A 15,327-nucleotide genomic window follows, 5' to 3' on the forward strand; every position below is an offset into this window, starting at 1 on the left:
ATCATTAAAATGTTTGTCAGCTAAAAGAGTCTCTCATTTCCTGGTGCTGCTACCTTGGCAAATATTCAACATGGGACCACCTGTGACATCACTGATCTTCAAAAGAGCTCCTTGTTATCAGATAACTAATGCAGATTGTCAGGTAGATCCATGATCATGTTTTTTCTGGATCGCTTATATGTGTTCTCCCTATAGAAGAGGCATATTGATATTTATACTTGGGATATCGCTTTTCAACAGGAAAAGTAAAAAAATCACTGGAGGGCTTCTTTAACCCAAATATTTGTATCAAGTTTTAACAAATTATACTGTAAATATATAAACAGTACCAGTCAAAAGTTTGGACACACCTACTCAATCCAGGCTTTTTTTTTATTTCCACTATTTTCTACATTGTAGAATAATAGTGAAGAAATCAAAACTATGAAATAACACATATAGAATCATGTAGTAACCCAAAAAGTGTTAAACAAATCAAAATATATTTTATATTTAAGATTCTTCAAAGTAGCCACCCTTTGCCTTGATGACAGCCTTGCACACTCTTGGCATTCTTTCAACCAGCTTCATGAGGTTTCAATTAACAGGTGTGCCTTGTTAAAATATCATTTCTGGAATTTCTTTCCTTCTTGGTGCGTTTGAGCCAATCAGTTGTGTTGTGACAAGGTAGGGGTGGTATACAAAATATAGCCCTTTTTGGTAAAAGACCAAGTCCATATTATGTCAAAAACAGGTCAAATAAGCAAAGAGAAATGACAGTCCATCATTACTTAGGACATGAAGGTCAGTCAATCCGGAACATTTCAATAAATTTGAAAGTTTCTTCAAGTGCAGTCAATAAAACCATCAAGCGCTATGATGAAACTGGCTCTCATGAGGACCGCCACAGAAAAGGAAGACCCAGAGTCATTAGAGTTACCAGGAATTGTAGCCCAAATAAATGCTTCACAGAGTTCAAGTAACATACACATCTCAACATCAACTGTTCAGAGGTGACTGCATGAATCAGGCCTTCATGGTCGAATTGCTGCAAAGAAACCACTACCAAAGGACACCGATAAGAAGAAGAGACTTGCTTTTGGCCATTGGACATTAGACCAGTGGAAATCTGTCCTTTGGTCTTTTGAGTCCAAATTTGAGATTTTTGGTTCCAACCGCTGTGTCTTTGCGAGATGCAATTTGTGAACGGATGATCTCCGGCTGTGTGGTTCCCACCGTGAAGCATGGAGGAGGAGGTGTGGGGGTGCTTTGCTTTGCTGTATCATTTGTTTTTCAACAGGAAAATGACCCAACACACCTCCAGGCTCTGTAAGGGCTATTTGACCAAGAAGGAGAGTGATGGAGTGCTGCATCAGATGACCTGGCCTCCACAATCACCCAACCTCAACCCAACTGAGATGGTTTGGGATGAGTTGGACCGCAGAGTGAAGGAAAAGCAGCAAGTGCTCAGCATATGTGGGAACTCCTTCAAAACTGTTGGAAAACCATTCCATGTGAAGCTAGTGTGCAAAGCTGTCATCAAGGCAAAGGGTGGCTACTTTGAATAATCTCAAATATAAATATATTTTGATTTGTTTAACACTGTTTTGGTTACTACTGTCACACCCTGATCTGTCTCACCTGTCCTTGTGCTTGTCTCCACCCCCCTCCAGGTGTCGCCCATCTTCCCCATTATCCCCTGTGTATTTATACCTGTGTTTTCTGTCTGTCTGTGCCAGTTTGTCTTGTTTGCCAAGTCAACCAGCGTTTTTCTCCTAGCTCCTGTTTTTCCTCATCCTCCTGGTTCTGACCCTTGCCTGTCCTGACTCTGTGCGTCAGAGTCCAAAATGGTACAAGGCGGCAGGCAGACTCGAGGTCAGGGTCAGGCAGAATGGTCTAAAATAAATATCAGAGCTCAAACCATCTGCCTCCCGTGTCTGCATCTAGGTCTCTCCTTGTGTTGTTATAACTACATGATTCCATATGTGTTATTTCATAGTTTGATATCTTCACTATTGTTCTGCAATGTTTAAAATAGTAAAAATAAAGAAACCCTTGAATGAGTAGGTGTGTACAAACTTTTGACTGGTACTGTATATATATTTTTTTATGTCACGTGCACAAGTACAGTGAAATGCCTTTCTTACAAGCTCCAAACCCAACAATCAATATCAATGAAGCACTAAAACTAATATACGGTAGAACAAAAACAAACAAGAAATTGAAATCAGAAGAACATGAGAAATTAAGAAGCTTTATACACGGTCAGTTCAAATACCATATTTACAATGTGCAGTGATACGGGAGGGATAGAAGTAGATACTGTATGTACAGTATATTGGTAAGGTGACTAGGCATCAGGATAAACAGTGCAGAAACTGTTCAAACAAACTATTCACTTTTTCCACATTTTGTTGTGTTACAGCCTGAATGTATAATTGATTAAATTTAGATTTGGTGTCACTGGCCTCCACACAATATCCCAATATAGAAGTGTTTTTAGAAATGTTTACAAATTAATAAAAAATTAAAAGCTGAAATGTGTTGAGTCAATAAAACATTTAAACATAAAATGTTTAAACGTGTTAACCCTCGCAAGGCTGCAGTCCCAGACGGCATTCCCAGCCGCGTCCTCAGAGCATGCGCAGACCAGCTGGCTGGTGTGTTTACGGACATATTCAATCAATCCTTATCCCAGTCTGCTGTTCCCACATGCTTCAAGAGGGCCACCATTGTTCCTGTTCCCAAGAAAGCTAAGGTAACTGAGCTAAACGACTACCGCCCCGTAGCACTCACTTCCGTCATCATGAAGTGCTTTGAGAGACTAGTCAACGACCATATCACCTCCACCCTACCTGACACCCTAGACCCACTCCAATTTGCTTACCGCCCCAATAGGTCCACAGACGACGCAATCGCAACCACACTGCACACTGCCCTAACCCATCTGGACAAGAGGAATACCTATGTGAGAATGCTGTTCATCGACTACAGCTCAGCATTTAACACCATAGTACCCTCCAAACTCGTCATTAAGCTCGAGACCCTGGGTCTCGACCCCGCCCTGTGCAACTGGGTACTGGACTTCCTGATGGGCCGCCCCCAGGTGGTGAGGATAGGTAACAACATCTCCACCCCGCTGATCCTCAACACTGGGGCCCCACAAGGGTGCATTCTGAGCCCTCTCCTGTACTCCCTGTTCACCCACGACTGCGTGGCCATGCACGCCTCCAACTCAATCATCAAGTTTGCGGACGACACTACAGTGGTAGGCTTGATTACCAACAACGACGAGACGTCCTACAGGGAGGAGGTGAGGGCCCTCGGAGTGTGGTGTCAGGAAAATAACCTCACACTCAACGTCAACAAAACAAAGGAGATGATTGTGGACTTCAGGAAACAGCAGAGGGAGCACCCCCCTATCCACATCGACGGGACAGTAGTGGAGAGGGTAGTAAGTTTTAAGTTCCTCGGCGTACACATCACGGACAAACTGAATTGGTCCACCCACACAGACAGCGTTGTGAAGAAGGCGCAGCAGCGGCTTGTCACCAAAAGCACTCATAAACTTTTACAGATGCACAATCGAGAGCATCCTGTCGGGCTGTATCACCGCCTGGTACGGCAACTGCTCCGCCCACAACCGTAAGGCTCTCCAGAGGGTAGTGAGGTCTGCACAACGCATCACCGGGGGCAAACTACCTGCCCTCCAGGACACCTACACCACCCAATGTCACAGGAAGGCCATAAAGATCATCAAGGACAACAACCACCCGAGCCACTGCCTGTTCACCCCGCTATCATCCAGAAGGCGAGGTCAGTACAGGTGCATCAAAGCAGGGACTGAGAGACTGAAAAACAGCTTCTATCTCAAGGCCATCAGACTGTTAAACAGCCACCACTAACATTGAGTGGCTGCTGCCAACATACTGACTCAACTCCAGCCACTTTAATAATGGAAATTGATGGAAATTGATGTAAAAATGTATCACTAGCCACTTTAAACAATGCCACTTAATATAATGTTTACATACCCTACATTACTCGTTAGATTACTCGTTGGTTATTACTGCATTGTCGGAACTAGAAGCACAAGCATTTCGCTACACTCGCATTAACATCTGCTAACCATGTGTATGCGACAAATAAAATTTGATTTGAACCCCTTTGTTATGGCAAGCCTAAAAATTTGCTTAACAAGTCACAATAGGTTGCATGGACACACTCTGTGTGCAATAATAGTGGTTAATATTACTTTTGAATGACTCCCTCATCTCTGTACCCCACACATACACTTATCTGTAAGGTTCCTCAGTCAAGCAGTACATTTCAAACACAGATTCAACCACAAAGACCAGGGTATTTTCCAATGCCTCGCAAAGAAGGGCATCTATTGGTAGATGAAAAAAACACAACAAAACATACATTGAATATCCCTTTGAGCATGGTGAAGTTATTAATTAGACTTTGGATTGTGTATCAATACACCCAGTCACTACAAAGATACAAGTGTCCTTAACTCAGTTGCCGGAGAGGAAGGAAACCACGCATGGATTTCACCATGAGGCCAATGGTGACTTTTAAATTGTTACAGAGTTTAATGGCTGTGATAGGAGAAAACTGAGGATGGATCAAAACATTGTAGTTACTCCACAAAACGAACATAAATGACAAGAGTGAAAAGAAGGAAGCCTGTACAGAGTAAAAATATTCCAAAACATGCATCCAGTTTTCAATAAGGCACTAAAGTAAAACTGCAAAAAATGTGGCAAAGAAATTCACTTAATGTCCTGAATACAAAGTGTTATGTTTGGGGCAAATCCAACACAGCACCTCACTGAATACCGCTCCTCATATTTTCAAGCATGGTGGTGGCTGCATCATGTTATGGGTATGCTTGTCATCGGCACTGACTTTTTAAAAGATTTAAATAAACAAAATAGAGCTAAGCACATCCAAAATCCTAGAGGAAAACCTGGTTCAGTGTGCTTTCCAACAGACTTTGTAAAGTTGAAAAACATTGCCTGGTACGACGAATAATGATTCCTGTTGTGTCATGCATGCTGATGGCAGTCAGGCTGTTCTGGAGGCAAAGGAGGGTCCGACCCGGTACAAGATGGGTGTACATAATAAACTTACCACTGAGTGTATATCCTGATGCCTTGTCACTTTACCCCTGCCTACATGTACATATCTACCTCAATTACCACATATCCCTGCACATTGATATGGTATTGGTACTACTTGTATGTACTATAGCTTCATTCTTGTGTGTTTTGTTTCTCATGCATTTAAAAAAAAAAATCTTATTTAACTCTGCATCGTTGGGAAAGAGCTTGTAAGTAAGCATTTCACTGTAAGGTCTACACCTGTTTTAATCGGCACATGTGACAAATACAAATTGATTTGATTTAATGTGTAATTGGCAGAACCAGAGTAAGAACTTCCATTCAAATACAGAGGGTAGAGAAACTAGCCTTTCGACTCTCATCAATATGTAAAATGTGTGACATTTTGTTTCAGAAATGTTATTTGTTGTGATCCTCAATGTCAAGATATATAAACAGTCATCGAGCAGTATCAAAATATTATTCCCATAAAGGTCATAGAGCCATCATATCTACAGTAGTAGCACAGATAGAACAATGAGACAGATATTTCACCAGATGTATAAATGTGAAGCATCAGCTTGGCGTTACCACGGAGGAAGCCCAGTGGCTGGCAGTAGGAGAAAATGGAACGAGATGGATTTTGGCCGAAATTATGCTAATTTTCTCATCGATTAAACATTTAATCTCAATACAGTTTTCTGTTTCCAAAACTAGAATCTCTAACAAAAGTTTCAATTTTGTTTGTTGTTTAGGAGGGAAAAGGCTAATTGAATTATTGCACACGCGCAATTCACAGAGTATGCCTTCCCTAACAGACATATGCAAATGTATGCTAGCTCGTGCTTGGCTCTGCCCACCTCCTTGCTTGTTCTTTCCACTATAACTGAGTTGTTCGCATTTGAAACGACAGGCTGTGGTCTATCTTGGTTTAGTTATAAAAATCTTTGGTAGTAATGTGTAAAAAAAAAAGTAGAAATGAAAAAGACGGGGCCTCCCGGGTGGCGCAGGTCTAAGGCACTGCATCGCAATGTGCCACCAGAGATTCTGGGTTCGAGCCCAGGCTCTGTCGTAGCCGGCCGCGACCGGGAGGTCCATGGCAAATCGTCGTCCGGGTTAGGTAGGGTTTGGCCGGCAGGGATATCCTTGTCTCATCGCGCACTAGCGACTCCTGTGGCGGGCCGGTCGCCAAGGGTATGTTTCCTCCGACACATTGGTGCGGCTGGCTTCCGGGTTGGATGTGCGTTGTGTCAAGAAGCAGTGCGGCTAGGTTGGGTTGTTTTTGGGAGGCTCTCGACCTTCGCCTCTCCCGAGTCCCTACGGGAGTTGCAGCGATGAGAAAAGACTAACTACTACCAATTGGGGAGAAAAAGGGTGAAATGAAAAAGACTCAACAATATGGTAATATTAAAACCAGTACTTGGCATACTTTGACCAGCTACATATAAAATTGTATGTACACTCTCACATTGGCCAAGACAGCCACAACATCGCACTGTAAATAATGTTGAGTGGTGACAACTTGTGTTGACAAACAAAAATAAAGATATTACACACAAATGGTGTATTAACTTGTTTCTTCCATGTTTTAAACATATTGCAGTATCTCCCCATGGCAGTGAAAAAACATCTTGAAATAAATTCCTCTTCCAACATGACCACAAAGTCTTATGACTCAAGAGGTCTTCTTTTTCTGTTTCCTTTAGAGAACATTATATTTTATTTACATACAATGATAATTTTTTAACAAGTCTAATGAGAAACCGAGTACCTTTCTTACTGAAGTTGAAATGGCATATCACATATACATCACACCATGGTTTGGTCAGGATATGTTAAAATGAAACATCTTTTCAAATCCAGCTGAACTGGAATTTCCTTGGCATAAAGGCAGTCCCCTGATCTTACATAATACACTCAACAAAAATATAAAACACATGTAAAGTGTTGGTCCCATGTTTCATGAGCTGAAATAAAAGATTCCAGAAATTTTCCATCCACACAAACAGCTTATTTCTCTTACATTTTGTGCACAAATTTGTTTACATCCCTGTTAGTGAGCATTTCTCCTTTGCCAAGATAATCCATCCACCTGACAGGTGTGGCATATCAATAAGCTGATTAAACAGCATGATCATTACACAGGTGCATCTTGTGCTGGGGACAATAAAAGGCCACTCTGAAATGTGCAGTTTTGTCACAAAACACAATGCCACAGATGTCCCAAGTTGAGGGATAATGCAATTTGCATGCTAACTGCAGGAATATCCACCAGATACTGACTGGTTTGATGATCCATGCCCTTATTTTTTTTAAGTTATCTGTGATGCATATTTGTATTCCCAGTCATTTGAAATCCATAGATTAGAGCCCAATTCATTTATTTCAATTGACTGATTTCCTTATATGAACTGTAACTAAGTAAAATATTTGAAATTGGTGCATGTTGCATTTATATTTTTGTTCAGTATGTCTGTCATAATATGTAAGACCCAGCATTTACTTCATATGATACATCTGTCCATTCACAAAGGCTAAAGCAAAGAATAAGGTCTGTACATGGGTAATGTGTGTTCAGGAGAATGTGGTTCATGTATTTGGCTATACAAGACAGTATTTGGTTTACAAACAGCATGATAACGTAGGAGGTTAAGTCAGTTCTCTTTCCTACGTTCATCAATCACAACCTTGACATGTGGACAGAATATGCAGCATTACTGGAAGTTAGAATGGGTAGCAGTCCAGCCAAGAGGTTTCCAACATTTCATGACACCACTAAGTAGTAAAGAGGAAACCAGTCCAAGTCTTTGCCCACTCATCTCTCTTGTTGTTGAATTGATAGCATGGATAGGTTGATTTCCTGTGTTTCGTCTTGGGTAGGTTGTAGGCAGAGGTTTGTCAGAGTTTTGGAGGGCAGTAGAGAGTAGTTGGAAAAGACACTGCTTGTTGATGGCTTGCATGGGTCTTAACAACCCAGGTTTGCTTTCAGCCAAAGTCCTTTAATACCATCTTTGTCACCATGGTGAGGCATGTAGTAACAGCTGGATAACCTAATAAAATTAAGGGGTAAAAAAGGACAATATTAGACACTCTTACTTATAATTAGATAGTTTGTCAATTACATTTCAACAGTGAATAGAAGGCTCTAAGCATCCAACCCTCTAGTTACCAACCTATGACCCTTTCGAGGCCAATCCTGCAATAATATTTCAGGATACTTACAGTTATCTGCTCTGCTCCATCCAGCTGACGGTGCATATCTCTGTGACCTTGCATGGCTATGTGTCCAGTCAGGCTGCTGCCTGGGTAGGTTGAGGAGATTCAGAGGGAGAGCTGGGGTGTGGTGTTCAGACTCAGGAGTTGGCTAGAGAGGCAGACAGCGTGAGGGTACAGTCAGACAGGACAGGACAGGACAGTAGAGGCTAGGCAGAAGGGCTCATTTGAGACAGGGGCTGACCACGGTGGGCATAGGGGGGTAAACCAGTGCCACGTTGACCCGCTCCGAACCGTTCTTTGGGCAGATGATCTCAGTCAGCCCCTCGGGGCGCGGCTGGCTTAGCAGCTCACCTGAGAGAGCGAGAGAGTGAGAGAGAGAGCGAGGTGGCAGAGAAGAGGGTGAGTTAGTTTATACAGTTGAAGTCTGAAGTTTACATACACCTTAGCCAAATACATTTAAACTCAGTTTTTCACAATTCCTGACATTTAATCAGAGTAAAAATTCCCTGTCTTAGGTCAGTTAGTATTACCACTTTATTTAAAGAATGTGAAATATCAGAATAATAGTAGAGAGAACGATTTCAGCTTTTATTTCTTTCATCACATTCCCAGTGGGTCAGAAGTTTACACACTCAATTAGTACTTGGTAGCATTGTCTTTAAATTGTTTAACTTAGGTCAAACGTTTCAGGTAGCCTTCCACAAGCTTCCCACAATAAGTTTGGTGAATTTTGGCCCATTCCTCCTGACAGAGCTGGAGTAACTGAGTCAGGTTTGTATGCCTCCTTGCTCGCACACGCTCTTTCAGTTCTGCCCACAAATTTTCTATGGTATTGAGGTCAGGGATTTGTGATGGCCAATCCAATACCTTGACTTTGTTGTCCTTAAGCCATTTGCAACATCTTTGGAAGTATGCTTGGGGTCATTGTCCATTTGGAAGACCCATTCGCGATCAAGCTTTAACTTCCTGACTGATGTCTTGAGATGTTGCTTCAATATATCCACAATTTTCCCTCTGATGATGCCATCTATTTTGTGAAGTGCACCAGTCCATCCTGCAGCAAAGCACCCCCACAACATGATGCTTACACCCCCGTGCTTCACGGTTGGGATAGTGTTCTTCGGCTTGCAAGCCTCCCCCTTTTTCCTCCAAACATAACGATAGTCATTATGGCCAAACAGTTCTATTTTGTTTCATCAGACCATTTCTCCAAAAAGTATGATCTTTGTCCCCATGTGCAGTTGCAAACCGTAGTCTGGCTTTTTTATGGCGGTTTTGTAGCAATGTCTTCTTCCTTGCTGAGCAGCCTTTCAGGTTATGTCGATATAGGACTCGTTTTACTGTGGATATAGATACTTTTGTATCTGTTTCCTCCAGCATCTTCACAAGGTCTTTGCTGTTGTTCTGGGATTGATTTTCACTTTTCGCACCAAAGTACGTTCATCTCTAGGAGACAGAACACGTTTCCTTCCTGAGCGGTATGAAGGCTGCGTGGTCCCATGGTGTTTATACTTGCATACTATTGTTTGCACAGATGAACGTGGTACTTTCAGGCATTTGGAAATTGCTCCAAAGGATGAACCAGACTTGTGGAGGTCTACAATTTTTTTTCCTGAGGTCTTGGCTGATTTCTTTTGATTTTCCCATGATGTCCCGCAAAGAGGCACTGAGTTTGAAGGTAGGCCTTGAAATACATCCACAGGTACACCTCCAATTGACTCAAATGATGTCAATTAGCCTATCAGAAGCTTCTAAAGCCATGACACAATTTTCTGGAATTTTCCAAGCTGTTTAAAACTTAGTGTATGTAAACTTCTGACCCACTGGAATTGTGATACAGTGAATTAGAAGTGAAATAATCTGTCTGTAAACATTGTTGGAAAAATGACTTGTGTCATGCACAAAGTAGATGTCCTAACCGACTTGCCAAAACTATAGTTTGTTAACAAGAATTTTGTGGAGTGGTTGAAAAACGAGTTAATGACTCCAACCTAAGTGTATGTAAACTTCCGACTTCAACTGTATATAATACTTAACTAATTGACAGAGATTATTTATCCAATGATATCAGGATATGGTGGATTTTGTACAGGAGCCCAAGTCAATGTTTAGCCAAGATTGAAAGAGATTTGATCTGTAAAAAAACAGTTCTTTATTTGTTCCCTAGATGGCAATTTGACTTCATTACCACTGATTTCCAGAGCCCACAACAGAGCAAAATGAGCACAGTAACCACATGTTCAATTCCCTAGAGACCACTGGAGTGGAGGACTCCATCACCTGGCTTAAAAACTGCAGATCAACTCATATTGAAAGGGTTTGTCTTCATCAGCAAAATCACAAGGCACTGGCAGGTTGTTGGGGAATGTGTGTGTAAGTGAGAGAAAGAGCCTGTATGTGTGTGTTTGACTGAACGTGCATGTTAATTATACAATTTCCTGTACTCAAGACCGTTTCCTGACTACCAGCACAGAACAGGCAGACACCTCAGCAGTAGAGGGACTTCAGAAAGTATTCACACCCCTTTACTTTTTCCAAATGTTGTGTTACAGCCTGAATTTTGTATTTATTAAATCAAGATTGTGTCACAGATCTACACACAATACCCCATAATATCAAAGTGTAATTTTGTTTGTAAAACATTTGACAAATGAATAAAAAAATGAAAAACTGAAATGTCTTGAGTCAATTAGTATTCATTCCTTTTGTTATTGCAAGACTAAATAAGTTCAGGAGTAAAAATTTGCTTAACAAATCACATTTGCAGTTGTTGCATGGACTCATTCTGTGTTCAATAATAGAGGTTAACATGATTTTAGAATGACTACTCCATCTCTGTAACCCACACATACAATTATCTGTAATGTCCCTCAATCCAGTAGTCAATTTCAAGCAGGGATTTACCCACAAATATTAGGTGTAAAAAAATGCAACAATAATAAGCAGACGCTGATCCCTTTAAGCATGGTAAAGTTATTAATTAGGCCTTGGAAGGTGTATCAATACACCCAGTCACTACAAAGATACCGCCATCCTTCCAAACTCAGTTTCTGGAGAGGAAGGAAACTGCTCAGGAATTTCACCATGAGGTCAACGGTGATTTTACACCTCCATTGCTTGCCGTTTGGGCTTTTAGGCTGGGTTTCTGTACAGCACTTTGAGATATCAGCTGATGTAAGAAGGGCTATATAAATACATTTGATTTGAAAACAGTTAGAGTTTAATAGTTGTGATATGAGAAAAATGAGAATGGATCAACAACATTGTAGTTACTAACCTAAATGACAGAATGAAAAAAAAAAGAAGGTCTGTACAGAATACAAATATTCCAAAACATGCATCCTGTTTGAAACAAGTAATAATGCAAAAAATGTGGCAAAGAAATGTACTTTTTGTCCTGAATACAAAGCATTATGTTGTTTGGGGCAAATCCAACACGTCACTGAGTACGACTCTTCATATTTTCAAGCATAGTTGTGACTGCATCATTTTATGGGTATGCTCACCATTGGCAAGGACTAGGGAGTTTTTTTCCCCCTAGTCCTAGGAATACAGCTAAACACAGGCAAAATCATAGAAGAAACCCTGGTTCAGTCTGCTTTCCAACAGACACTGGGAGACAAATTGACCTTTCAGCAGGACAATAACATCAAACACAAATCTACACTGAAGTTGACATTGAATGTTCCTGAGTGGCGTAGTTACAGTTTTGACTTTAATAGGATTGAAAATCTATGGCAAGACTTGAAACATGCTTTCTAGTGTCACGTTCGTCATAATGATGAGACCAAGGACAGCGTGAGTAGAGTTCCACATATTTAATAAAGAGAAACTCATAAACAAAAATAACAAAAAGCACAAACGAAACGTGAAGCTACTGATGTGCACAAAGGCAACTATACGTAGACAAGATCCCACAACACAAACGAGGAAAATGGCAACCTAAATATAATCCCTAATCAGAGACAACGATAAACAGCTGTCTCTGATTGGGAACCATATCAGGCCAACATAGACATACAAAACCCCTAGACATACAAAACTAGCGTACCCACCCTAGTCACACCCTGACCTAACCAAAATATATAGAAAAACAGCGATATCTAAGGTCAGGGCGTGACAGTACCCCCCCCCCCCCCCCAAAGGTGTGGACTCCCGGCCGCAAACCTGAACCTATAGGGGAGGGTCCGGGTGGGCATCTACCCTTGGTGGCGGCTCCAGTTCTGGACGCAGCTCTGGAAGCTCCGGACCGTGGATCGTCGCCGGAGGCTCTGGACTGAGAACCCCTGCTAAAAGCTCCGGACCGGGGACCGTCGCTGGAGGCTCCGGACCGGGGACCGTCTCAGCAGGCTCCGGACCGTCTCAGGAGGTTCCGGACTGTGGACCGTCGCCGGAAGCTCCGGACTGGGAACCGTCGCCGGAAGCTCCGGACTGGGAACTGTCGCCGGAAGCTCCGGACTGGGAACTGTCGCCGGAAGCTCCGGACTGGGAACTGTCGCCGGAAGCTCCGGACTGGGAACTGTCGCCGGAAGCTCCGGACTGTGGAGGCGCACTGGAGGCTTGATGCGTGGGACCGGTACCGGTGGCACCGGGCTGATGACACGCACCTCAGGGCGAGTGCGGGGAAGAGGCACAGGGCGTACTGGACTGTGGATGCGCACTGGAGATCTGGAGCGTAGAGCTGGCACAATGCGCCTCTGGCTGGATGCTCACTTTAGCTCGATAAGTGCGGGCGCTGGCACAGGACGCACTGGGCTGTGAAGGCGTACTGGCGATACAGTACGTAGAGCCGGCGCAGGATATCCTGGTCCGAAGAGGTGTACTGGAGACCAGGAGCACTGAGCCGGCACAACCCGTCCTGGCTGGATGCCCATTCTAGTGCGGCAAATGCGGGGAGCTGGAATAGAGCGCACCGGGCTATGAATGCGCACTGGAGACACCGTGCGCATCACTGCATAACACAGTGCCTGACCAGTCACACGCTCCCCACGGTAAGCACGGGGAGTTGGCTCAGGTCTAAACCCTACCTCCTCCAATCTCCCCGTGTGCCCCCCCCCCCCCCCCCCCCCCAAAAAAAAATCTTTGGAGCTGCCTCTCGGGTTTCCGTGCTAGCCGTGTCCCCTCGTATCGTCGCCGTTCCTCTTTCGCTGCCTCTATTTCCTCCTTCGGACGGCGATACTCCCCAGCCCTTGTCCAGGGTCCTGCTCCATCCAGGATTTCTTCCCAAGTCCAGGATACTTCTTCCTCCTGGGCACGCTGCTTGGTCCTTTGTTGGTGGGATCTTCTGTCACGTTCGTCATAATGATGAGACCAAGGCGCAGCGTGAGTAGAGTTCCACATATTTAATAAAGAGAAACTCATAAACAAAAACAACAAAAAGCACAAACGAAAACGTGAACCTACTGATGTGCACAAAGGCAACTATACATAGACAAGATCCCACAACACAAACGAGGAAAATGGCAACCTAAATATGATCCCCAATCAGAGACAACAATAAACAGCTGTCTCTGATTGGGAACCATATCAGGCCAACATAGACATACAACACCCCTAGACATACAAAACCCCTCCATTTCAGAACAATAGCAGGACCAGAGCAGGTGCAGCATGACGGAACAGAATCAGGAAAACAGCAAAAAGCTAAAACAAACATCCCAATTCCTTCATCCTCTGCTGCATCCTTAATGGAAGGAAACTAGTTCTAAAAGTAGTCCTGAGTGGCACAGCCAGGGTTCCTCCAAACGCTGTCAGCCAGTCCACAACTAACACGGTATGGGATGTTGTGCAGGAGTTTGTTTGTGATGCTGGGTATTGGTCTGAGGCAGGCAGAAACAATGGGTTGTTACATCATTTGTCACTCAATAACATTACGGTCATCCCGCCTGGCTGCCTCCACCTATGACAGTAATGCAGTGCAGCACATACTAAAGCCACTCACTGTCTGTACAAACAGTCTGACCAAACACTGCTACTGTAACTAGCTGGATCATGTACTCACATAGTGTTTTGAAAGGCATGAGACAACAGTAGTTAAATCCTGTCAGTAATACTATATATTATAACATCTCTGTTGCATGCTGGAAAGGTAATCCCAATCAATCTTTTATAGAAAGAGAGAGAGAAAGACAAAGAGAAAGAGACGGCACAAAACAGAGCACAAGAAGAGAGAGGGAGAGAACATTGCATGCTACTTTTTCTGTGCAAGCTATACTTCTCTGTACCATGTTCAGAGCTCACATGGTTTTTATAGTTAAACTATGGGAATGGATTAGGCCTCGATGTTAATTATTAAACCCTTTTCCTTGGCTAAATACTGCTGCACCCCTCTTGTTTTGAGCAAATCATAATTGGCACTAAAAACCTCTGTTAGGCATCTGCCTAGATAGCTCACTAATATTGTATTGACCCATCAACAGGAGGATCTGGGCTTATCTGCTACAGACACAGATTGACCTGGATTCACTATCTGAAACCTCATATCCTCCAGACCTGCTGGATCAATCAATGTATATCAATCAATCAGTCAATGTATAACATTAGTTTGCTATACAGGACGTCCTGACATGATGTATTAGTGGTTCCTTCCTGAGAATGTTGCTGGCTCCAGATCTCTCTGTGTGGAAATAGGGGGAGGGAGTCTGTTACAGGAAGCAGCACAGATGCTGAATCACACAGCCAGTTCTCTGCCTTTTCATCTTGGTCAGAGAGAGTCACTGAGAACACTAGTCTCACCTTCATCACTCCTGACTGGGTGTTGGCTAGTAATGCAGTATGCAGACGGATAGAGGAATTGGTTGACCCTGACATCAGGGACTAGGAATGTGCAATTCATCTCAACTCCCAACTCCCCCTCACTGAAATATCATCAGCAGGCAGGTAGAATAATGAGCCTGTACATTCCTGTGCTACTGCTCTGCCCTGCTGGGCTTGATCTTCTGCCAGGCCCTCCATTTCTGCTCTTTCTCTATTTAATTCTCCAGAGAGCTCTACCGCTGCCTCCATAAAAGGAAAACTGATATTT

At 43.1% G+C, this 15,327-nt stretch overlaps 1 protein-coding gene across 1 annotated transcript in view; it reads right to left on the reverse strand.

The window, feature by feature from the left end:
* Positions 1 to 7,277: 7,277 nt before the first annotated feature.
* Positions 7,278 to 15,327, reverse strand: part of LOC120044814 (malignant fibrous histiocytoma-amplified sequence 1 homolog) — a 32,607-nt gene continuing 24,557 nt past the window's right edge. Inside the window, exons 2-3 of the mRNA XM_038989486.1 lie at positions 8,310 to 8,654; positions 7,278 to 8,137 (exon numbers count right to left, since the gene is read on the reverse strand). Coding sequence (XP_038845414.1) covers positions 8,524 to 8,654 — 131 coding nt within the window. The 3' untranslated portion in view covers positions 7,278 to 8,137; positions 8,310 to 8,523. The remainder of the gene's footprint in view (positions 8,138 to 8,309; positions 8,655 to 15,327) is intronic.

The sequence above is a fragment of the Salvelinus namaycush genome, chromosome 3, assembly GCF_016432855.1.
Source record: "Salvelinus namaycush isolate Seneca chromosome 3, SaNama_1.0, whole genome shotgun sequence".
Classification (NCBI taxonomy): domain Eukaryota; kingdom Metazoa; phylum Chordata; class Actinopteri; order Salmoniformes; family Salmonidae; genus Salvelinus; species Salvelinus namaycush.